General features: G+C 44.6%; 1 protein-coding gene across 3 annotated transcripts in view; it reads right to left on the bottom strand.

The window, feature by feature from the left end:
- Positions 1-24,933, bottom strand: part of WDR86 (WD repeat domain 86) — a 110,236-nt gene that overhangs the window by 36,598 nt on the left and 48,705 nt on the right. Inside the window, exons 1-2 of one of the 3 annotated variants that reach the window (XM_077268665.1) lie at positions 9,522-9,798; positions 5,456-5,773 (exon numbers count right to left, since the gene is read on the bottom strand). In XM_077268665.1, coding sequence (XP_077124780.1) covers positions 5,456-5,684 — 229 coding nt within the window. In that variant the 5' untranslated portion in view covers positions 5,685-5,773; positions 9,522-9,798. Of the gene's footprint in view, positions 1-5,455; positions 5,774-8,124; positions 8,215-9,521; positions 9,799-24,933 lie in introns of those variants that run through there. The other 2 variants (XM_077268666.1, XM_077268667.1) reach the window with 2 other exon arrangements.

Raw genomic sequence — 24,933 nt, 5'->3', positions numbered from 1 at the left:
ATCAGGTTTCAGCAGAACATTATACAGCATCACCTAGCTGTGTAGCTATGAATCCAGCTCTGTAATGAGGTAAAACAGTCATTTAAAGCTGCAGCGCCATCTGCTCTGTGTTTCACTGTCCTGAGTACTCCTCATTACTCCCCACTCAATAGAGAAAATAACAGCTGTAACCTGATACCTCACTGTGCAGGCAGTCTGCTTTGCTTTAACAAAGACTGAAATGACAGTGTGTAAATGCATTTTTTATGATAGGGCAGAGTATCTTTGCATTACCCACTTATAGTGTAGCTCTTTTTTGATGTAGCTGGACTTTGGGGGTTTTGGAAATAAAGGTTCCTCACCATCTTTTGCTACACAACTGGTTAATATTCTCAGACAAAGCAGCAATTTATAAATCAGTTTTCTCCTATACGGCAGATATGTATAAGTAAGCTTTGTGCCCTGGATGTAACCTGAAATATAAGTCTCTTTATTCCTTACCGACTATTGCTTCAAGCATCGTTCTGATTCTCAAGAATAGCAGATTACCGTACTTAAGTTATGCTTCTCTTACTGTATAAAAAAACTGTTCCCTCTTCACTGCTGCCAAGTTACATGTTGGCATTTGCCAGCCCCTGCCTGCTCCTTTTTTGAGCCGCTGATCCCTTTACGTCCTCGGATGATTCAAATATCAGAGAAATTACATTGGAGCATAAGCTCATTCATCAATCTGGGCTCTGGAGTCAGTGCTGGAAAACAAAGAGAGTGAGATTTGGCAACAGAACGGGGTGAAACCTTTTTCTTCTATAAAATCTTGTATTTAATGTGCAGTTCGTGGAAGCATTATCAAGAAATTTAATTTCAGGACTAATCCCTTGAGGAAACTGAGACTGTCTGGTGCCCAACATAATGAGAAATCCACAGTGTCCTCTCCTCATACTTCACAATATTACCTATTGTTATATTAGGAATTAGACCACCAGGGCTTCACTGGCACACATGAAGGCTGCCGATATATATACCGTATTTATATTAGGCCAATCAAATCCCACCACTTCTCAATCAGTTCTATAGTTCCTGAAAAATTTCCCACAAGTTTTGTAATGAATTTTTGCTGCTATTGTTTGTGCCATGCACAGTTCTTTTTTAGATGGCTTTACAACTGAAAAAAATGTATGCGATAATCTTACCCCTAGAAGTAATGTAGAAATCCTGTGGTAAATGCCTTCATTTATCATTTTTAGCTCATTTCCAGGATTTAATCAATGTTTTTAAGGAATTATGCACACAGTAAAGTCAGATAGAGCTGCTATGGCCCTATATAGTGGATTTGTAGGCACATCGTGTTGTTCACAATGAATTGATTTAGAATGGAAATTAAGATCTTCAAAATCTACACCAAAAATTCTCAGAATTAACCTACCCTTAGCCCACGTGCACACCTTGGGTATTTGGTGATTTTTTTACCTCAGTGTTTGTAAGACAAAACCAGGAGTGGGTGAAACAAGCAGAAGTGGTGACGTGTTTCTACTCCTGATTTTGAGGTAAAAAATACTGACCAAATACTCAATGTGTGCACATGGCATTAAAATGGATATCCAGAAATGTTTTATACTTTTTCATATGGGCCTAAAAAATAGTGGACAGATAGTTGCTTACTACCCGCCTGTTCTGCCGGGCGCCATCTCAAAGTGATCACAGACCGCTCCTACCGGTATTCATTTGTTCCACATCAACTGAGCAGCTCTTCCTTTTGTAGACTGCTTTGTCCATGGAGTGTTACTTCCAACGTCATGCTGATTGACAGACGGCTCTCCGTAGAGCATCAACAGAGTAGAAGAGAAGCTGCGGCTCTGTCGAAATAACGTCAGCAGAAGCCGCTGAATGGCTGGCAGGACCAGCAAGATCTGTGCAAGGCACAACAGGTAGATAGGTAGCCAAAAAAAATTGTAACACAAAAAAAACTAGTGCTGGGCAACCTCTTTAAATGTGTTTAATTTAATAAGTTATAGAACTTATTAAAATGTACCCATCTGAAATGTGTCCTCTTCCGGTTTGTGCCTTAGGCAGGACAACATTTCCCAAGTCTGTATGTGGCCAAAGTTGTATAAAACTGCCCAGTCCACTAGCTATGCCAGTTCGCTTATCAGATAGACAAGAGGGCTGGCTTAGTTATTAAACATGAGCATTCATCCAGCCTTTATTAAACACAGCTCCACTCATGTGCTGAGATGGGAGACTGGAAGAAACCACGGAGTGAAGACACAATCAGGTACCTAATGAGGGAGTTGGATCAACTCCAAAATCATTGTTTCAATAAGACCTTCCTTCCAACCTGTCTCCGGACACCTCATATCTACTGGCAGTGACTGGATTATTTCTGTGGTTTTTCTTCAGTTCCGGCACTTACGAGTCCAGAAACCAGTGCTCGGAACTGTAGCCGCCGACTGTGGATCCATCTACACCTTTCGGTGTTGTGCCTGCGCTGCATAACTTAACCAGGTGTGCAGTCCACGTTCACTTATTGAACACCCAGATCTATTGATCCACACAACAAGCGCTTTTCTTTTCTCTTTTTCTTACTGTGCTTGGAAGACAACTTGAGGAGCCCGGTACCAGAAAATCTAGCTGCAGATCAGGGCACCTTATAAATGGGAACTATAATATTGCATAACTTACAAAGTTGAGCACATTTAGCAATTTTTTAAGCTGGACAACCTTTTTTATTTGGGTATTAACATCTCATCAAAACACATCAAAAAGATGTAAATTTGTTAAATAAAAGATACAAAATATTTTTGGGTTATATCATCCAGTTAATTAAAAAGGGGAAGTGACAATTGGCAAATGACTGGACAGAAATTATCCCCAAAATAACGAAAAAAGAATGGAGAAGATCCAAAAGAATCGACAGGTGAATTCATACACACAATCTCAACGCCAACATGACAGTTGTATTTTTGTGTAAAATTTTTGCATCTATTGTATGTTCCCACGGCGCTCGCGCTGATGTCAGTTAGGTGAAGTGAGTTCATTGGCTGTGAATTCCCAGGACCTTTCTGAAGGCACCACGAGCGTGAGAACTTTCTCACACTCGCGGTGATGTGAGACAGGTTATTGGAGTTCACTGCGAGACACTGAGCAGTGGTAGCAGACACTGCTCAGTATCTCTGCTGGATGACAGGCTGCATGGTTGCATCATGCAACCATTCAGCCTGCCATCTAGATGTAGCAGAGCTATACCCGTCATGGGACAAATGGATTATCATCTTCTCAGCGGACAGGTGGGGAATATTGTTTAATTGGTTTAATTAAGATTTATTAAAGGAGTTTGTGTCATTCTTTCAATTAAAGGACTTTATTCTGTGTGTGTGTTTTTATACTATATGACTATGGGGTTAGTAATAGGAGCGTCTTATTGACGCCTCTCCATTACTAACCTCTCAGCTTGATGTCACCTGACAATACAAAGCTGACATCAACCCCCTCAACTATTAGCCAACTTGCCACCACATCAGGGAAAGTGGGAAGAGCGAGGCTAAGTGCCAGAATTGGCACATGTTATAGATGCGCCTTTTCTGGGGAGGCTGAGAGCTGATGTTTTTAGCCTGGGGTGGCCAATATCCATGGCCCCTTCCTAGGCTATTAATATCAGCCCACAGCTGTCTGCCTAGCTTTTGCTGGTTATTATTTATAGGGGGACCCTACGTCATTTTGGGGGGATCCCCCATTTTAATAGCCAGTAAAGGCTAAGTATACAGCTGTGTACTGATATTAATAGCCTGGGAAGCTACATGGGCATTACCCCCTTCCCATCCTATAAACATCTGCCCCCAGACGTCGACTTTCCCTCTGCTGGTCAAGAAAATTATGTGGGAGCCCATAACATTTTTTTTCAGAAAAAAAATCTTTTAATAAATAAATACATGTACACTGAGCTGCAAACACACTGTACTAATTGTATATGTCACAGACATCTATATATCTATCTATTCTATGTGTATGCACTGTATGTAATCTATCTATTCTTTCCTGTTGGGTCCCGATGTGATTTTACTGTAAGCAACAGATGAAATGCTTTTCAAAGCTGATCAGTGTGTAAGGGCTCTTTTCCATTAGTGAGAAACACGTCCATGTCTCGCATGTGAAAACCAAGCTCTGGCGCCGGCACTTTGGAGCGGAGTGTGCAGCTCCATGTGTTGTTATGCGGCCGCGCGCTCTGCTCCCAAGTGCCGGCGCCAGAGCTTGGGTTTCACATGCGAGACACGGACGTGATTCTCACAAATAGAAAAGAGCCCTAAAACTCAGATAGCACACGCATGGTCTGAGGGTTGTGCGAGTCTCGTCCGAGATACGCGGCAAATCACAGCATGCTGCTATTTTTTTCTTAGTACGATTTCAGCTGAGAAAAAAAAAATGGCAGATGACATGTAACCCATTGAATAACATTGGTCAGAGTGCACTCCGATTTGTTATCGGACTGCACTTATACGTTTTTCTCGCAAATGAGTATGAGCCCTAACCTATAGATACTGTGTGTGGAGAACTCCCAGATTCCAGACTTCACAAGGAAACACCTTCCTCATAACATGTAAAGGCCACATCTATAAGGCAGATCACAGTAAAGGAATTTTATTTTTTTTCCAAAAGACAATTGTTACTACCTCTTGCCACATAAGATCATGAAGGAATATAAAATCGCATGTGGGGACAATTTTTTACTTAAAGGGGTTGTCTGGCCTTATGGTACAAGTCCACAGTCACTCTATGCGACTGCAGACTTGTGAATCATCACAACGTGCGCATTGACAGATGATGTTGAGGGAGTGAAAAATTGGCAAGCTTGACTTCCAACCCCCAGTAATGTCAGTGCTGAGTCAAGCATTCCTGTCTATGTTGGAGATGGGAGAGAGAACTGTCTAATGTGTATGGGGGCCTTTCTGACTGTTGTTCTCATGGACGTTCTCAAAAACTGGTGTGGTAAACACTATTGCACACCGAGTGGCACAGGTAACATGGCACCTGTGCCACACCTGGACAGTACCATGCACAAGATCAGATAATTGGCCCCAGTGTGCCAGAGCATCCCACCGCGCTACGATACATGGTCAAATCGCCAAGGAAAATAAAAGTATATGTAAGGTTCAAAAGGATCATAGTGCAAAACACAGGACAAGTCCCTCATCAACATATACCTGTGGGCTACTTTATGAGTTTCTTTATAATTCGTTAATCCATTTTTGCTTTTAACTAGAAAGGAGAAGTGACAGGTAACATGAGTCATGGACCTATGAGGATACATTTTTACCACTTTTGTGTAGAAGTTAGAAGGAGAACAGCCTGGTGGCCTACGATGAGCTCTACAGACCCATTTTCTATAATATAATATTAGGCTCCAACGATGTAACTATGTTAGACGTTTGTACAAATAAATAGTTTTCAACTTAACAAATTGTTTTGTGAATAGTACGCTCACCTTGCAGCAACTTGCAGCACTGGTGGTCAGACGTCCTCCATAGGCGAGCAGTGCAATCTTCACTGGCGGTCAACAGGTGGCATCCATCTGGGCTCACACTAAGCCAATTGATTCCTCCTTTGTGATCTGTGCAGATTTTAATCAAAGGATTGGTTGTGCCGCAATTGGAGCTTCCGCTCCCCATTCTCTGGAGCCCAGCATGGGCACTGGCAAAGGGAGGAGGACTCATGGGTTTCACCACTCGGGTGCACAGGTCAACGACAATTTATACACTTGTGTCTTCTACATTGTGAGCGATTCACGGAAGGTACCTAAAGACTGTTCAATAAGACAAAATCAGTGGGAGTGCTTTAAAAAAACACAGCACCATTCTGTTAGGCCAACGAAAATGTTCCTCTTGGTGTTTATTGTTACAAATACACACAGTATATTATTATATCAACCCATCGCAAAGTCACATTCCCTTCTTCATTACTAACCCAACGAGCCCGATCATATAACTCGAGGTTTACATGACACTTGGCATAACATAAACATAACGGAGGACTGATTGCTCGGATATTTGAGAACACGCCTGTAGGAAAAGTATTCTAGTTCTGCTTCACTAACCCACAAGTAGAAGCCATTTGTCCATCGAAGGATGGTGGAAGATGCATCCGTCCAGTACAATACTATTAGAATTTTCGTACTCTAAGTTTGTAAACGTGTTACAGAGTTTTTATTTCTCCTATTCTTGTGTGCACTCATGCAGAATAGGTTGTTCGATACCTATATCTCCTCCTGTAGTGTTTACACGCTGCTCTGATTGTGGGGTCACTGCTTCATTTAGGCAAAAAGTGATTTATTAGATGTCATAACTTTGTAGTAATCCGAAACACTGATGCTTACCGGCTGTCCTTTGGGGCCACGCACCCAATATTATAGCTCCAATTTCTACAGGGTTCCAATATAGGACACACAGAAAAACAATGTTTCATAGAGAAACTATGGAGAAACTGCAGTCTCTGATATAAGCATTATTAAGAATATAGGGCAGCTCAGTAGTCAGCACTATAGCATTGGGGTCCTGGGTTCAAACCCCACCAAGGACAACATCTGCAAGGAGTTTGTCTGTTCTCCCCGTGTTTGCGTGGGTTTCCTCCGGGTTCTCTGGTTTCCTCCCACACTCCAAAGACATACTGATAGGGAATTTAGATTGTGAGCCCCAATGGGGACAGTGATGATAATGTCTGTAAAGTTCTGTGGAATTAATCATCAGTGGGTTGTTTCAGATTTGCATCCATTAATAGTCCATGTGTCTGTTGTTACCATCAGTTTGGAATCAATTATTCAAGAAAGGAAAAGCAAAAATAAAGTCCAAAATTCTTCTACCCATTAAATAGTAAATAATGGACCAGATAGCACTTGGAGGACGCTGATGACGACATTCATGTTCTGTCTGTTTTTTTATGGATGAATTTGAATGCGAGAGTTTGATCCGTGATTTAGATAAAAAACAGGCAAGTCTCTGGTTTTGGGGGCTTTTGTTTGCAGATGCTAACAAAAAACATAGACACGCGAATAGCACCATAGACTATAATGAGTACATGCTCTGTCAATGGAAAACACAGAACAAGTATAGAGAAAAGGAGTGTCGCTTCCGTTCTATTACTGGATATTATTAATTACAAGAATAAGCAATAAAAAATTTATATCATACAGTGATGTTTCCTTCAGTCTCGGGCAAATAGAGAAGTGTAGCTGCCGATTTGGACTCGTGTAAACTACCTTGTTTTCGGTGCAAGTGTGATTCGACAAAACATCAGATTGCACTCGGCCATGCAAGTCAATGGGTCTGACAAAAATATCAGACTGCAGTCGGATGACATCTGAGTGCGGGCCGATATTCATGGACTGACAGAATGGAGGAGATGGGACATTGTTTTCTCATCTGAGAAAACCGGATCACACTATGATGAAACTCAAAGGGTATGTGCACACATTACGGATTCCATTGCGGATTTTTCCGCACGGATTTTGAAAAATCCGCAGGTAAAATGCCCTGCGATTTACCGCGGATTTTGTGCAGATTTCACCTACGTTTTTACACCTGCGGATTCCTATAAAGGAATAGGTGTAAAACTCTGCGGAATCCGTACAAAGAATTGACATGCTGCGGAAAATAAACCGCAGCGGTTCTGCAGCATGTGAACTGCGTATTTGGTTTTCCATAGGTTTACATGGTACTGTACACCACATGGAAAACTGCTGCGAATCCGCAGATCAAATCTGCTGCGAATCCGCAGCATCAAATCCGCTGCGGATCCGCAGCCAAATCTGCAACGTGTGCACATACCCTAATAATTAGCAAAATCAGTCCGATTCTCTCGGATGACAAGACATACGGTCGTGTGGTCCGAGCCCAAGACAATGTACTCAGGACTCGATGAAGGAGCGCCCAGGAGACACTTCAGGAGACATCTGTATAAGAGGCCAGAGTGGAGAACAGTTGATTTTCTAAGGTACACGTTATCAGCGGTGGAAATTATCGGCATGTTCACACGCCTTTCTCTCTTTTAGCTGGAATTGTGGTTTAAAGGGGGGAAAAAATCAATGACAGATTCTAGTGATATTTGTAAGAATTTATAATCACGCTACATTCTATGGTAAAGTCTATTAAAGTGACATACCGCAATGTCAGTCTTTAAGAAGTCCTGATCTGAGAGCCGCAGCGAGCAGGCAGGAGTTTATACAAAGTCCATGGTTATGCTGCAGTCCTGCCCCAGGGAGAGTTTCCAGAACAATGCTATCTATGCAGGGGGCTGGAGGCCAGGACTGCAGCGTCAGCATAGCTCCAATCTCAGCTCTCCAAGAATCATACACCGGAGCCGGCCTGTAGCCACACACAACTAGAATCTATGGATTCTAATATTTTCTCTGCTCCACAGACAGGCAACCCCTGCCAATTCAGTTTACGTCGTATTTTTCTTTATGCTGGGACTTGTGCTTCCACCAGGACAAAAAGGCAGAATTTAATCTGCTCATATAAACAGATGTAGTCATAAGAGTCCGGGTATGGACAGATAATACATAGCAAATCGATCGGTTCTCGTTTACTAACGTTTCCTTGTTGCAATTATTATTGGAGGCCCGTAGAAATGATCCTGTGTGCGATCCGTCATTTTACAGTTTACATCATTGTCAGCAGAACGCGCCGTTCACATGATGGGATGTGCTGCCGAGAAGTGAAGATTTTTATGTCTCCATAAAAAGTGTAATTTTATCATTTATCGACTTATTGTTGGCCAGGTCTAGGGTCGGTCAGATGACCGTATTTTCAATCTGAGTGTGATCCGACAAAACATCAAATCACACTTGGACCAATATTATTTTATGTGGCCGTACATATTTCCAATTTTTGTCCCTGGATCGAGTTTGTTCAAGGAAAAAAAAAAATCACAGCATTGCCCAATTTGCATCCAGAAATGAGATGGTATTTGGCCAGGCAAGTGAATGGGTCCATCAAAAAAATCCAGCCGCACTTGGATGACATCTGAGTGCAGTCTGATTTTTATGTATTGCCAGAATGGAGACGATGGAGACATTTTTTTTTCCATCTCCTCATTAGAAAAAATCAGATCCTGATAGCATAAATGGACCAATTTTCTCAGATGAGAGAAAATACACTGGTGTGACCCGAGCCTTACACTGAGCAATGATCATTAATGAATGTTAATAAGAATGATCCTTCAAGGCAATTACTGCCCAGTTTATAAGATGCCTAAGACAGGTTTGATCAGATAGTCCAATTATCAATAGACCCCAACTTTTCCGACCACTGATCTAGACCCAGAAAATGCAAATAAAAATGTGTGATCAGAACATGCCCCTATCTGACCCTTGCAGTCACTAACACTGACAAAGCCGCATTAGGGCCTATCCTGGAGATCTATGAGCCCAGTAATATACAAACATAGTAATAAATAAGAAGAATAACAGAAAGTGCAACATCCACTCATCAGCGCCATACATTAGCCACAGGGGAATGACATTAACACACATCTGCTAATAGGACCTCACTATTTACCTCCAGATCTCCCAGCAGGACAAGTAGGATGAGCTTTCCCAGTTAGGACTCCTCCTGTCCCATTGCAGGAGCCCCTCTGCCATGTAATGTCTGCCCAGGCTCCCAGCAGTGGCTCCGATGCTGCACCCACAGTGTGATGGGTCACACATGTACAGTACAGGGGGGATACCTCCTTTCAGAATCTGTATCCAATAATCAGCTGCTGAGATGCTTCTCCCTGAGTCTGGAAGCTGTGAGCAGGATGTGTCCCCTCCAGAGTGCGAGCCTGTGCCGGAGCCCTGACACTCACTGACTGCTGTGTGTGAGGAGAGGGGGCTGCACCGCGATCATCCTGGGGGGCGGTGCTGGCACAAGGGACCTAACACCCTCCCCTGGAGATGCCCCTCACATAGCACTGCCACAGCAGCCGGTCACTGCCATCGTTATCCACATGTGCTCGGAATTATTGGTGAATGGTTTTAATCAGAAAATTGAATTTAATGCTATTTCATCTAAATCGTTAAATATATTCACCGTATGTCATATAGGTGAGCTGTGTAACAGTGAGGTATGATACTGGTCCGAAAATTACATTTACTGTATGTAGTCTGTGCTCTATCTACCTATCTATCCCATAGCTATCTATTATCTATCTATCATCTATCTATTATCTGTCATCTATCTATTATCTATCATCTATCTATTATCTATCTATTATCTATCTATCATCTATCTATTATCTGTCATCTATCTATTATCTATCATCTATCTATTATCTATCTATTATCTATCATCTATCTATTATCTGTCATCTATCTATTATCTATCTATTATCTGTCATCTATCTATTATCTATCTATTATCTATCTATCTATCTATTTATTATCTGTCATCTATCTATTATCTATCTATCTATTTATTATCTGTCATCTATCTATTATCTATCATCTATCTATTATCTATCTATCCTCATATCTATCTATGTATCTATCAATCTATTATCTATCTATCTATCTATCTATCCCATATCTATCTATTATCTATCTATTTATTATCTGTCATCTATCTATTATCTATCTATTATCTGTCATCTATCTATTATCTATCTATTATCTGTCATCTATCTATTATCTATCTATCTATCTATCTATCTATTTATTATCTGTCATCTATCTATTATCTATCTATCTATTTATTATCTGTCATCTATCTATTATCTATCATCTATCTATTATCTATCTATCCTCATATCTATCTATGTATCTATCAATCTATTATCTATCTATCTATCTATCCCATATCTATCTATTATCTATCTATTTATTATCTGTCATCTATCTATTATCTATCTATTATCTGTCATCTATCTATTATCTATCTATTATCTGTCATCTATCTATTATCTATCTATTATCTATCTATCTATCTATCTATCTATCTATCTATCTATCTATCTATTTATTATCTGTCATCTATCTATTATCTATCTATCTATTTATTATCTGTCATCTATCTATTATCTATCATCTATCTATTATCTATCTATCTATCCTCATATCTATCTATGTATCTATCAATCTATTATCTATCTATCTATCTATCTATCTATCTATCTATCTATCTATCCCATATCTATCTATTATCTATCTATTTATTATCTGTCATCTATCTATTATCTATCTATTATCTATCATCTATCTATTATCTATCTATCTATCTTTCCCATATCTATCTATTATCTATCTATCTATCTATCTATCTATCTATCTATCCATCTATCTATCTATCTATCCCATATCTATCTATTATCTATCTATTATCTATCTATCTATCCTTCAGCCCAGCGCATGTTTCCAGTGGCGTCGGAAGAAGCGACAGTGAAACGTGCATTGGGGTGAGGGGGAAGTGCCATCCATCTACCTACCTGTGCTCCTGTTTCTGCTAAGATCCGATAGATGTTACTGTGCAGGCTCCGGCGGCGCCATCTTGGAGAAGGCTTTTTTTTCTTTACCATGATGGCACTGCCGTCACCTGCACAGTAGCAGCTATCAGATACCATCAAAAAGAATAATTAAATGCACAATATGGATGCACTCATGGTGCAGCGCAGGTGTCGGCGCCTGCCTGCAGAAGGTGATTTATTTTTTTAAAATAAACTTCTCAAAAAATAAAGGGAACACTTAAACAACAGAATCTAAATCCAAGTAAAGTAAAGTAGCCTTAGGGTACTTTCACATTTGCGGTTAAGTCCGCAGCGTATTGTCCGCAACCGCAAACGCATGCAAAAACGCATGCAAATGTCTGATAACGCAGCGTTTTTTATCCGCATCAGCTTACACATGATGGTAAAAAAACCGCAGCGTTTGCATGGGATTTTACATATGTTTGCGCTTTTTATGCGCGTGCGTTTGATATTTCCAGGAGGGTGTGTCTTTAATGGGCATGTCTAAATCAGTTCCTGGACATGCGCAGTCCGAAGTACGCAAGCGCATCAAACGCATGCGTACGCAAAGACATGTGTACGCATGCGTTCCCATAGACTGTAATGCGTTTTTTTGCCGCATTCCTAGCGCTAACAATCGCATACGTTTCTAGGCGGCAAATTGATGCCTCTAAAATTGCTACATGTAGCGTTTACCGCGCCAAGCCGCAGACGATGAAACGACGCATGCGTCGTCAAACGCTGCAAAACGCAACCAATCGCAGACACATGCGTCCTTAATGTTAAAGATAGGAAAACACAACGCATGCGGAAAATTGCAGCACAAACACTGCGGACACAACCGCAAATGTGAAACCGGCCTAAATCAAACTTCTGTGAAATCAAACTGTCCACTTAGGAAGCACACAAGTGGCTCAGGTAGTGCAGCTCATCCAGGATGGCACATCAATGCGAGCTGTGGCAAGAAGGTTTGCTGTGTCTGTCAGCGTAGTGTCCAGAGGCTGGAGGCGCTACTAGGAGACAGGCCAGTACACCAGGAGACGTGGAGGGGGCCATAGGAGGGCAACAACCCAGCAGCAAGACCGCTACCTCAGCCATTGTGCAAGGAGGAACAGAAGGAGCACTGCCAGAGCCCTGCAAAATGACCTCCAGCAGGCCACAAATGTGCATGTGTCTGCACAGACGGTTAGAAACCAACTCCAGGAGGATGGTTTGAGTGCCCGACGTCAACAGATGGGGGTTGTGCTCACAGCCCAACACCATGCAGGACGCTTGGCATTTGCCACAGAACACCAGGATTGGCAAATTCGCCACTGGCACACTGTGCTCTTCACATATGAAAGCAGGTTCACACTGAGCTCATGTGACAGACGTGACAGAGTCTGGAGACGCCGTGGAGAGCGATCTGCTGCCTGCAACATCCTTCATCATGACCGGTTTGGCAGTGAGTCATTAATGGTGTGGGGTGGCATTTCTTTGGAGGGCCGCACAGCCCTCCATGTGCTCGCCAGAGGTAGCCTGACTGCCATTAGGTACCGAGATGAGATCCTCAAACCCCTTGTGAGACCATATGCTGGTGCGGTTGGCCCTGGGTTCCTTCTAAAGCAGGACAATGCCAGACCTCATGTGGCTGGAGTGTGTCAGCAGTTCCTGCAAGATGAAGGCATTGAAGCTATGGACTGGCCCACCCGTTCCCCAGACCTGAATCTGATTGCACCACAGACTGTCCAGGAGTTGGCGGATGCTTTAGTCCAGGTCTGGGAGGAGATCCCTCAGGAGACCATCCGAACGCCTCATAAGGAGCATGCCCAGGCATTGTGGAGAGGTCATACAGGCACGTGGAGGCCACACACACTACTGGGCATCATTTCCTTGTCTTGAGGCATTTCCACTGAAGTTGGATCAGCCTGTAACTTCATTTTCCACTTTGATTTTAAGCATCATTCCAACTCCAGACCTCCGTGGGATATTAGTTGTGATTTACGTTGATAATTTTTAGGTTTTATTGATCTCAACACATTCCACTATGTAGTGAATACTACATATAATATATAGGATGTGGGATTTTAGTGTTCCCTTTATTTTTTTGAGCAGCGTATATAGAATATTCATTATGTAAAATAGGGGGAAGGTCACTGAGGGATCAGAGACCTGTCAGAAGCCATCAGGCCATGCATACCAGGCTAGATATGAAGGGGTCATTCATACCAGGATAGGCATGAGGGTTGTCACGACCGCGCATACTTACCTGCCTTCTCCCATCCCTCGGCGCGCCCCCGACTCTGTCCCTCGCCGCTCCTTCTCTGTCTTTGCTTGTTCCCGACGGTCGTTCCTTCGCACATGTGCAGTCGCGCCTCCTGCACCGCAGGGCTCTCTGGGAGATCGCGACCTCAATTGTTCCGCCCCAACATGGCGGCGCCCATCGGGTATTTTTTCCCGGCGTCTTCCCAGGTAAAACGCCTGAGCTTCTTAGGTTTTCACTGTACCTTGTTGTCAGCGTTCCTTTTTCCTTTCAGGCTCCTCTGTGTCTCCACAATACCTGCCCTGTGCCTGTACTCCGTGTCTCCGCCTTACCTGCCCTGTGCCTGTGCTCCGTGTCTCCACCATACCTCCCTGTGCCTGTATTCCCTGTCTCTGACTTACCTGCCCTGTGCCTGTGCTCCGTGTATCCGCCATACCTGCTGTAATAATTATAGGGGATAACTCAGGAGACTCTTTGCGTGGAACAAGACAACTACAGGACACAGTTTTATAAGTGGTAAAGTCTATATTATCACACGGTGATTCAAACAGGTGCAGAGAGAAACTCAAGTCCACAACACTTGGTGTAAATATTAAACGCAGCTTAGCAGTCTATAGGAAACTTCAGAGGAAAATGCAATCAAGCAGAAAGTCTATGAAGCACAGTTATTCTTGAGGATACTTGACACGAATAAATCCTTGTCTTAGTCCAAACACAGATAGATACGTTTATAAGGCAGTTCAAATCATATCTTAGCTCAACCAGGGAGGCCTGGTTAATGGTCTCAGGTTTTTGCAGAGCAGAAACAGCTTACATGTCCAGCAAATGAGATGGAAGTAAACACGAGCAGCAGATGAAGGAGGATTACTGGAAACAGGTGTATGCAGCAGGAACTCAGAGCAGAGTAGCAGGATCACCACACAGGTTCACAGGAGCAGGTATATAGCCAGGGAGTCACCAGAGGTCAGGAGCTGGATGCAAGGCAGAATACTCTAGCACAGACTGAAGGCTGGGGTGGAGTTTTATAGCAGGAAGACACAGTGCACATGAGACCAAAGATGCCATCTTGGAAAAGGGCAGTAATGCACAAAAGGTAAAAAAATGTTCAGAGTCCTGACATTACTCCCTCCTTAGAAGTGGCCTCAGGATGATCCTGGACCTGGTTTCTCAGGGAATCTCTGATGAAAACGAGAAATCTTCTGTTGGGCATTGATGTTTTCCACAGGTTCCCAAGAGTCTTCCTCAGGGGGATATCCCTGCCATCTTATCAGAAATTGGAGCCGATTCCTGCGAATCAAAGAATCAATAATTTCCTCCACCAAAAATTATTCTTGCCCATCAATCACCACAGGCTGCGGAGGTGGCACAACACGTCCCTGGAAGGTATTAGGAGATACAGGCTTCAGTAAAGATGCATGAAAAACTGGGTGTACCTTCATAGTCCTAGCCAGCTTCAGCCGGCAGGCCACAGAGCTCACAATACCGTTGATCTTGAAAGGGCCAATGAATTTCTGTCCAAGTTTTTGTGAAGGAACGTTTAACTTCAGATTCTAACAACACCGAATCTCCTACCTTGAACATGGGTGCAGGTTTACGGAATCTATCAGCCGATCTCTTATAACGTTCTTGAGCTGTGGTCAGGGATTCCTTCAGAACCTCCAGATTTTGTCTCATCGCTGTCAGCCTTTCCTCCACTGCCGGAACCGGAGAATTAATTGGAGACCTAGGTAAAATACACGGATGATAACCCAGATTGGCAAAGAAAGGTGTAAATTTAATGGAGGCGCTCTGAGAATTATTATATGAAAATTCGGCTAATGGCAGCAACTCCAACCAATCATCCTGGAGATGGCTGACATAGCATCTTAGATATTGTTCCAGCATCTGGTTGGTATGCTCAGTCTGACCATTTGTCTGGGGATGGTAAGCAGAAGAGAGACAGACATTAATATTGAGTGCAGAGCAAAACCCCTTCCAGAATCTTGAAGTGAACTGTACTCCACGGTCAGAGATGATCTCATCCGGAACCCCATGCAACCGAAAGACATTCTGTATAATCAAGTTCACTGTATCTTTAGCTGAGGGGAGGCCGGTGCATGGAACAAAATGAGCAGCTTTAGTCAGGCAATCAACTACCACCATGATTGTATTCATGCCCCCTGATGTAGGCAGCTCCACAATAAAGTCCATTGATATAGACCCCCAAGGGCGGGACGGAACAGGTAATGGTTTTAGAAGACCCGTAGGTGCCACATGAGTTTTGTAACGGGCCCATACCTCGCAAGAGAGAACATAGTCCTTGGTATCCTTCAGGCAAGTTGGCCACCAGAAGAAACGGCTCAGGAACTCTTGTGTCTTCTGTACCCCCCTGTGACCAGCCAACTTGGAGTCATGTACCAACTTGAGGATCTGCAGACGGACGACCTCAGGGACGTAGATACGTCGATCTCTGAACCACATGCCACCCTTAAAGACAAGATTAATATCCACAGGTGGGTTGGCCAGAAATACATCACCATCATAGGCCTCCCTGCACTCCTTCCACAAGTCCTGATCGTGGATAACTCCGATGAAATTGGCATCAGATAGAATGGTCTTGGACGGGGCTCCAGGTACGGAATCCGCAGCATGGATTCGGGATAAAGCATCAGCCTTCCCATTACGAGAACCTGGACGGTACGAGATAACAAAGTTAAATTGATTTAAAAATAAGTTCCAACGAGCCTAACGAGGAGAAAGACATCTAGCGGATCTAAGGAACTCTAAATTGCGATGGTCAGTTAGCACTATGATCTGTTGTGCAGCTCCTTGCAGATGATGCATCCATTCTTTGAAAGCCGCAATAATAGCCAGCAATTCCTTGTCTCCCACGTCATAATTCTTCTCTGCTGAGGTTAGTCTACGGGAAAAGAAAGCACAAGGATGTAGCAGACCCTTCTCTCCAGTTCTTTGGGAGAAAATAGCCCCCAAAGCATTATCAGAAGCGTCCACCTCCACAATGAATGAAAGTGTTGGATCTGGGTGTATCAACAGCGGTGCTGATGTGAAACAGATATTAAGCTGATCAAAAGCTTCTTGAGCCTGTGATGACCACTTAAAGGGCTTTTCCTTCTTTGTCAAGGAAGTAATGGGACGGACAATATCAGAAAAATTTTGAATGAAGCGTCTGTAGAAATTTGCAAAACCAATAAAACGTTGGATCTCCTTAACGTTCTTGGGTACCGGCCAGTCAAGGATAGCCTGAATCTTACCAGATTCCATGTTCAGCCCCTGGGGAGAGATGATATAACCTAAGAACTGTATCTCAGAACGATGGAACTCGCATTTCTCCGGCTTGATATACAGATGGTTCTCTTTCAGACGTCTTAAAACAGCTTTGACATGTTCTTCATGTTCCTGTAGAGAGTCAGAAAAGATTAGACTATCGTCCAAATAGATCACCACAAACTGGTCCAACAAATCTCTGAAAATGTCATTAGCAAGGTGTTGAAACATTGCAGGGGCATTACAAAGCCCGAAGGGCATCCCGAGATATTCAAAGTGTCCATACCGGCATTGAAATGCTGTCTTCCACTCATCCCCTGGACGAATACGCACCAAATTATAAGCCCCACGAAGATCCAGTTTAGAGAACACCTTAGCATGGCGGACTCTTTCCAGTAATTCGGGAATCAGAGGCAAAGGGTAACGGTTTCGTACGGCTACCTTATTGAGTTCCCGATAGTCAACACAGGGTCTCAGGGTCCCATCCTTCTTTTTTACAAAAAATATAGGTGCCCCTGCTGGTGAGGAAGAAGGACGTATGAAGCCTTTGGCCAGATTTTCATCAATATACTCCTTTAAGGCTTGAAGCTCAGGTGCCGCCAAAGGGTATACGTTACCAAAAGGAATAGCTGCCCCAGGAAGCAGCTCAATGGGACAGTCATAATGCCTGTGTGGATGAAGCTGATCTGCATTCTTCTTGTCACAGATGTCAGAGAACTCTTTATATGCTGGAGGTAAAGAAAATACCTGTACATGTGGTTTCGTAGCCGTGGACTCAGGGACAGCTTCTGTTAACGCTGAGTTGCTCCTTGTTGGAAAGATAATCTCCTTGGTCTCCCAGTTGATAATTGGGTTCTGAGAACGCAACCAAGGAATGCCTAAAATCACAGGAAAATGAGGAGAAGAAATTAGCAAGAAAGAAAGTTGCTCCTGATGATTAGGCTCCAACAAAATTTCAAGGGGTCTCCTGATCCACAGGCCCAGAGATTAAAGGTGACCCATCCACTGTTTCCATGGTAATTGGAGAGGCTCTTTGCTGAATTTCAATACCATGTTCCTTGGCAAATGTGATATCCATGAAATTGCCACCTGCACCTGAGTCAATCATAGCTGCACTGGAAATCCACTGTCCTGAACACAGGATCTTAATAGGGAGAGAACAGTGAGAGTTCTTCTCTTTCAGCTCCTTGAAGGGTGAAGTCATAGAAAGTGAATGGAATACAGCGTTTAAAGGCAGGCTACATTCAGAGATGTCAGATTCATCATCACAGTTGTCATACTCCCCTACTGCTGCTAGCACCTTGTTAGGCCGTCTAGGACACTTAGGACAATTGATCAAGAAGTGGTCAGACTGGCCGCAGTAGAAACATAGACTTTCACGAAGGCGATGCTCCCGGCGCTCATTGATCTCGCGCCTCTGAACGGAATCAATTTGCATGGGCACCTCCTCCACCTCCCGAGAGGTTTTACCTGCAGGCTCTTTGGAAGGAAGGGAAAAGTTAGAAATACGGTTATATGCAGCAAATTTCTCCTGCCTACGCTCAGTAAGGCGAATGTCTATGCGCACACAATGCTGTATAAATGTCTCTAGCTCTTGTGGTGACTCAGAGCGAGCTAGTTCATCTTTTATAATACTAGACAGACCCCTTTTAAAAATAGGCAATTGTGCATAACTGTCCCAATTGGTATCTACCGCCAATCTCCTGAATTCAGTGGCATACTCAATAACAGAACGTTTAGCCTGGCGTAAAGACAACAAAGCAGATTCAGCGGTTGCACGGCGATTAGGGTCATCAAACATTAATGCCATAGCGGCCAAGAAATCATCCAAGTTATTTAACCGTGGGTCACGAGACTCAATCATCGGATTCGCCCAGGCGAGCGCTCGTGAGGTCAGTAGCATTATTACACACAATACTTTGGATCTATCAGTAGGAAAACGGTCAGCATGCACATCAAAATATAGCATACATTGATTCACAAAGCCACGAAATTTGTCGCGATCACCATTAAATCTGAATGGGGGCAACTTAGGTGGGATAGCTGGTGGCGGTTGCCCAGAGGGTAAAGTCACTTGTGCAGCTATTTGCGTGCTTATGTCCTGAAAAGCCCGTCCATACTGGGACTCTATGCCAGCAAGTTTGTTTTCCTGGGCTGCCATGCGGTTGCTTAGGTCCTGCAAAGTTTGTCCAAACACTTGTTGATTGTATTCAAAGCTTCCAAACTTCTTTTGCAGACCTTCCACATCTTTCTGCAGTGATCTAATTATGGAAAACACATGCTCTAATCTGCTCTCTGCAGTCATTGTTCCAGCAGTCTCCTTTTTATTTTATGGCTAGAGTATACTGTAATAATTATAGGGGATAACTCAGGAGACTCTTTGCGTGGAACAAGACAACTACAGGACACAGTTTTATAAGTGGTAAAGTCTATATTATCACACGGTGATTCAAACAGGTGCAGAGAGAAACTCAAGTCCACAACACTTGGTGTAAATATTAAACGCAGCTTAGCAGTCTATAGGAAACTTCAGAGGAAAATGCAATCAAGCAGAAAGTCTATGAAGCACAGTTATTCTTGAGGATACTTGACACGAATAAATCCTTGTCTTAGTCCAAACACAGATAGATAAGCTTATAAGGCAGTTCAAATCATATCTTATAAAACCAATGCCACACCTGCGCTGATAGGAAGGGGATACTGCATGCACTAAGGCGCTGCCTGCTGTGAGGGCAAAGACGGAGCTAATCCCGCTCTGCTTAATGGAAAAGGTCCGGTGTGCATACACTTTACATTCGTACACACGCACTTACTAGAAGTTGTGGAGGTCAGTGGATATCCAAGGTTCCTCTGTCGGTGAGCCGGGCTGGACCGCACACCTTTAGGGAGATCCGGAGCCGATTATGCCCAGATGGAAGATTGAATGCTGGGCGTCTAGCAAGGGTGAGAACCGCTTACTCCTAGCGTGCCCCGGCCGGAAGCAACGCCGGAGCAGATGCGGTGTGAAGGGGGAGGGCGTGGCTAAGGTGGTGACGTCACAAGTGGGGCGGGTGCTTGTCAGGGCAACCAACCAACGCGTTTCGAAGGAGGGACTCCTTCTTCGTCAGGGCTGAAGTTCCCTGAAGGACCCGTCCTTATATAGCCTACGCCCCCTAAGATAGATCTGCCCATATAACTTGGTGTGTCTGGTCATGGGCTCCCATAGGGTGGAATTTGTACCGCTCTCTATACCGCTCACCGACAGAGGAACCTTGGATATCCACTGACCTCCACAACTTCTAGGAGGTGCGTGTGTACGAATGTAAAGTGTATGCACACCGGACCTTTTCCATTAAGCAGAGCGGGATTAGCTCCGTCTTTGCCCTCACAGCAGGCAGCGCCTTAGTGCATGCAGTATCCCCTTCCTATCAGCGCAGGTGTGGCATTGGTTTTATTGGATTATTTATTTATTTTAGACAGGGTTCAGCACAGTCCCTGTCACCTCACCAGCAGCTTCATTTCCCTCTCCCCATACTGACCAGTTAGTGCAGCGCCAGTGTTTACCCCCCTTTTTTAACATCAAATCATATCTTAGCTCAACCAGGGAGGCCTGGTTAATGGTCTCAGGTTTTTGCAGAGCAGAAACAGCTTACATGTCCAGCAAATGAGATGGAAGTAAACACGAGCAGCAGATGAAGGAGGATTACTGGAAACAGGTGTATGCAGCAGGAACTCAGAGCAGAGTAGCAGGATCACCACACGGGTTCACAGGAGCAGGTATATAGCCAGGGAGTAATCAGAGGTCAGGAGCTGGATGCAAGGCAGAATACTCTAGCACAGACTGAAGGCTGGGGTGGAGTTTTATAGCAGGAAGACACAGTGCACATGAGACCAAAGACGCCATCTTGGAAAAGGGCAGTAATGCACAAAAGGTAAAAAATGTTCAGGGTCCTGACACCTGCCCTGTGCCTGTACTCCGTGTCTCCACCATACCTGCCCTGTGCCTGTACTCCGTGTCTCCGCCTTACCTGCCCTGTGCCTGTACTCCGTGTCTCCGCCATACCTGCCCTGTGCCTGTACCCCGTGTCTCCGCCGTATCAGCCCTGTGTCTCCGTCATACCTGCCCTATGCCAGTGCCCCGTGTCTCCGCCGTACCTGCCCTGTGTCCCAATCATACCTGCCCCGTGTCTCCGCCATATTTGTCCCTGAGTCTCTGTCTTTCTTGTTATTTGTCATTACATATACTTGTCCTGCATCTAGTCTTGTCTTCCTGGCTTTATTACTTTTTGTCTCCTTTTTTGCAGCATCGTTTTTGTCCATGTCCGGCTCCTGAAGTTCCATCACACCCAGCTTTCCCAGTTCCAGTCTTTTCCGTTCTGTCTTCAGTCTCCTTTTCTCTAACTTAGTTGCCCCTTTGTCTCTAGCAGTTGTGTCTACATCCCTCTTGGGCCTGCTCCTAACGCTCCCTTTATAGGGGGTTGGTTCCATCTGGTCTGCTCATCCTCGGGGGCTCTAGAGCCACGACCCAGAGGGTCCACTCTCGGGTTCTATTCAGAATCCTCACAGTAACCTCAGGCCATGGATCCCGCTGGAGCTTGTGCCGCACAAAAAGAGCTGGTCTTCTTACGGGAGAATCAGACCCGTATTATGGCCTTCATGAAGACTATGGATACCCGTCTTTCCTCGCTTCAGTCTTTGGATCCCGGGAATGCTTCTCAGTTAGCTGGCCTACAGCAGGAGTTGGTTCAGCAGTGAGACACCCAGGCTCATATTCTTAGCTATATGGCATCGGTGGACAACCGGTTGCTTTCTTTACAATCGGCCGCTCCCACCTCTGCCTCTGACTCTGCTCCCCACCCTCCTCCCCGCTTGGCAAAACCTCCGCGGTACAATGGTGATCCCAAATTATGTCGAGGTTTTTTAAATCAATGACGCCATCCAGTTTCGCACCCTATCTTCCGTTTTAGGCTGGAATAATGAGGCTTTGGTGGGTGCCTTCTGGCGGGGCCTCTCCGGGAGTATAAAGCATGAACTTGCCAGTCAGGACACTCCAACGGTTTTGGAGGATTTGATTTCCCTGGCTACCCGTATTGATCTTCGTTTCCAGGAGCGTGCCCGTGAGAGGAGACTTCTTCGGCCTTCCCCTGCTTCTCGTAGACCATTTAGTCCTCGATCTGGAACATCTTCCATGGCGTCCGCTCCTGAACCGATGCAAGTCAATCGTCTCAGGATGTCTGAACAACGACGTAAGGAGAGACATACTCAAGGGCTATGCTTCTATAGCGCCTCTCATCTGTTGCGGACTTCTCCTGAACGTCCGGAAAACTTCTCCGCCTAGGTCAGGTAAGAGAGGCCTCCCTAGGTGTATGTGATACCTCTCTGCCCCTCACTTTGTCTGTTTTATTGTACATTTGTGGTAAGGGTTTCTCTTTAGACGCTTATGTGGATTCAGGCACTGCTGGGAATTTTATTAGGCTCGAGGAGGTCATTAAATTTTCTGTCCCTGTCGGGACTTTGGAGAACACTCTGATCCTTGCATCCATAGATGGTAAACCTTTACAGGAGACCATTACGCAAGTTACACATGAGGTGGAGCTTCAATTAGGGGCTTTGCATAGGGAGAAAATTGCATTTTATGTTTCTTGGTTGCGGAACCACAAGCCCTCTTTAGATTGGCATAACGGTAATGTTTTGCGCTGGGGAGAGTTCTGTCGGGATCGTTGTCTGCTGCCGGTGCGCCCTGTGGGTTCTTCTTCTTCTCCCTGTGTCTACAGTTCTTTCTCGGATGTTTTTGACAAAAGGGAGGCTGAAAGTCTTCCTCCGCACCGACTCTACGATTGTCCTATTGATCTTGTTCCTGGTGCTACCCCTCCTAGAGATAGGATCTATCCCTTCTCGCCTATAGAGACACAAGCCATGTCGGAATACATTCAAGAGAACCTTGCTAGGGGTTTTATTCGGAAGTCCTCTTCTCCTGCTGGAGCAGGCTTCTTCTTCGTGAAGAAGAAGGATGGCTCTCTTCATCCTTGATTTGATTATAGAGGTCTAAACAACATTACGGTGAAGAACAAATACCCGCTGCCACTTATTCCTGAACTCTTCGATCGCCTTAAAGGAGCGCAGATTTTTACCAAACTTGATCTGCGTGGAGCGTACAATCTGATTCGAATTCGTGCTGGGGATGAGTGGAAGACCGCATTCAACACTCGCGACGGTCACTATAAACACTGTGGTGAAACGCTACCTGAGTGGGTTGGGGAACACTCGCTTAGCACAGGATTTAAGCACTCAGGCACGGTTTCTCCACGTAAACAGTCTCATCTGGTTTATTAAACATCATAAACCACATGACATACAGTATTTCATTACATAGATCAACGGAACACATTTACCATTGACAGTCTGTTCCAATGGCAGATCTGTGTCTGCCTGTAACCCCTTGTTACCTGGAGTTACCTTTCAGGAGCTCCAGCTCCACACACTGACTCCTGCCAGTACTGGTTCACAGGGGAAAGCTGCCTCACTGGGATCACCGTCCTTGTGACCAGGGCACCTCGGATAGTCCAGACCCACAGTAGGACCTGTAGCTTCCCCAACACAGAAGCCGTCACAGGCTCTGTAGATGCAGCCTCTCCATGCGCTTCCAGGAAGTCCAATCACAGGCACTTCCAACACACAGGCCATCAGTCCATGGTCTTACCAGGTGCTTACAGGACTCCAGTCCATCCCTGGACAATCCAACACCCTGAGCGTTCAGGACTCACACTCTCACCAGGTGCAGCAGGACTCCAGTCCATCTCAGGACAATCCAACACCCTGAGCGTTCAGGACCACAGTCTCTCTAGGTGCTTCCAGGACATCTCCACTCACAGGAGACTCCAACACCGACCATCCAGGTCCACGGTCTCTCAGGTGCTTCCAGGTAGACTCCACTCACAGGAGCTTCCAACACCGACCATCCAGGACCTTGCATATGGACCAAACAGATCCATACACTCTGACCCATTTGACCAGACCTCAGTCACATTATATGGTTGTAACCACTCCCATAGGTGGGAGTTGTGTGTGTGTGGCTAGTATGACCTGCCCATTTCTCATAACTAGCTCTATAAGCCCGCCCTTATAAGTAAACACAGCAAACTCTTGTGGAACTATAAGTCCCAGCATAACCATATAATTTTGGGCTTACAGCGCAGAGCACCCCTGCGACACATACCGGCCATTTACAATCCTACCAGACTTTGTCTCATCACCATAATTATGCCTCCAAGCGCATGCTGAAGCACACACACAGCGCCCCCTGGCTGTAACATGGGTCACCGCACCACAATACCTAGTTATGCTGTTTGGCCTCTGCAATGCTCCAGCGGTATTCCAAGAGTTTGTAAACGATGTATTCCGGGATCTCCTCTACTCCAGTGTCGTGGTATATCTTGACGACATTCTCATCTTCTCTCCAAATCTTTCCACCCATAAACTAGACGTTCGTCAGGTTTTGCAACGACTAAGGGAGAAACATCTTTTTGCGAAGATTGAGAAGTGCGTCTTTGAGCAGTCCTCTCTACCCTTTCTTGGTTACATCGTCTCGAAGTCCGGTCTGGAGATGGATCCTGAGAAGGTATCTGCTGTTCTTAATTGGCCTCGTCCTCTTGGAACAAAATCAATCCAACGTTTTCTTGGCTTTGCCAATTACTATAGACAGTTCATCCCTCATTTCTCTTCGATTGTCAAACCTATTTCTGCTCTTGTTCGCAAAGGAGTCAACTCCAGTCTTTGGACCTCTGAAGCTGAAGATGCATTCCAGTCTCTGAAGCAAAAATTCGCTGCGGCTCCTGTGCTTCATTGCCCTGATACAAATAGACCATTTATCATCGAGGTCGACTCATCTTCCGTCAGAGCTGGTGCAGTCCTCTTGCAAAGATCCTCCTCTGGCCACTTAGTTACTTGTGGCTTCTTCTCCAAAGGCTTCTCTTCCCCTGAATGGAATTATTCCATAGGAGATAAGG

This window comes from Ranitomeya variabilis, chromosome 6, assembly GCF_051348905.1.
Source record: "Ranitomeya variabilis isolate aRanVar5 chromosome 6, aRanVar5.hap1, whole genome shotgun sequence".
Classification (NCBI taxonomy): Eukaryota; Metazoa; Chordata; class Amphibia; order Anura; family Dendrobatidae; genus Ranitomeya; species Ranitomeya variabilis.
Note: the sequence above shows the minus strand (reverse complement) of the source record. Positions and strands in the feature narration are given on the sequence as shown.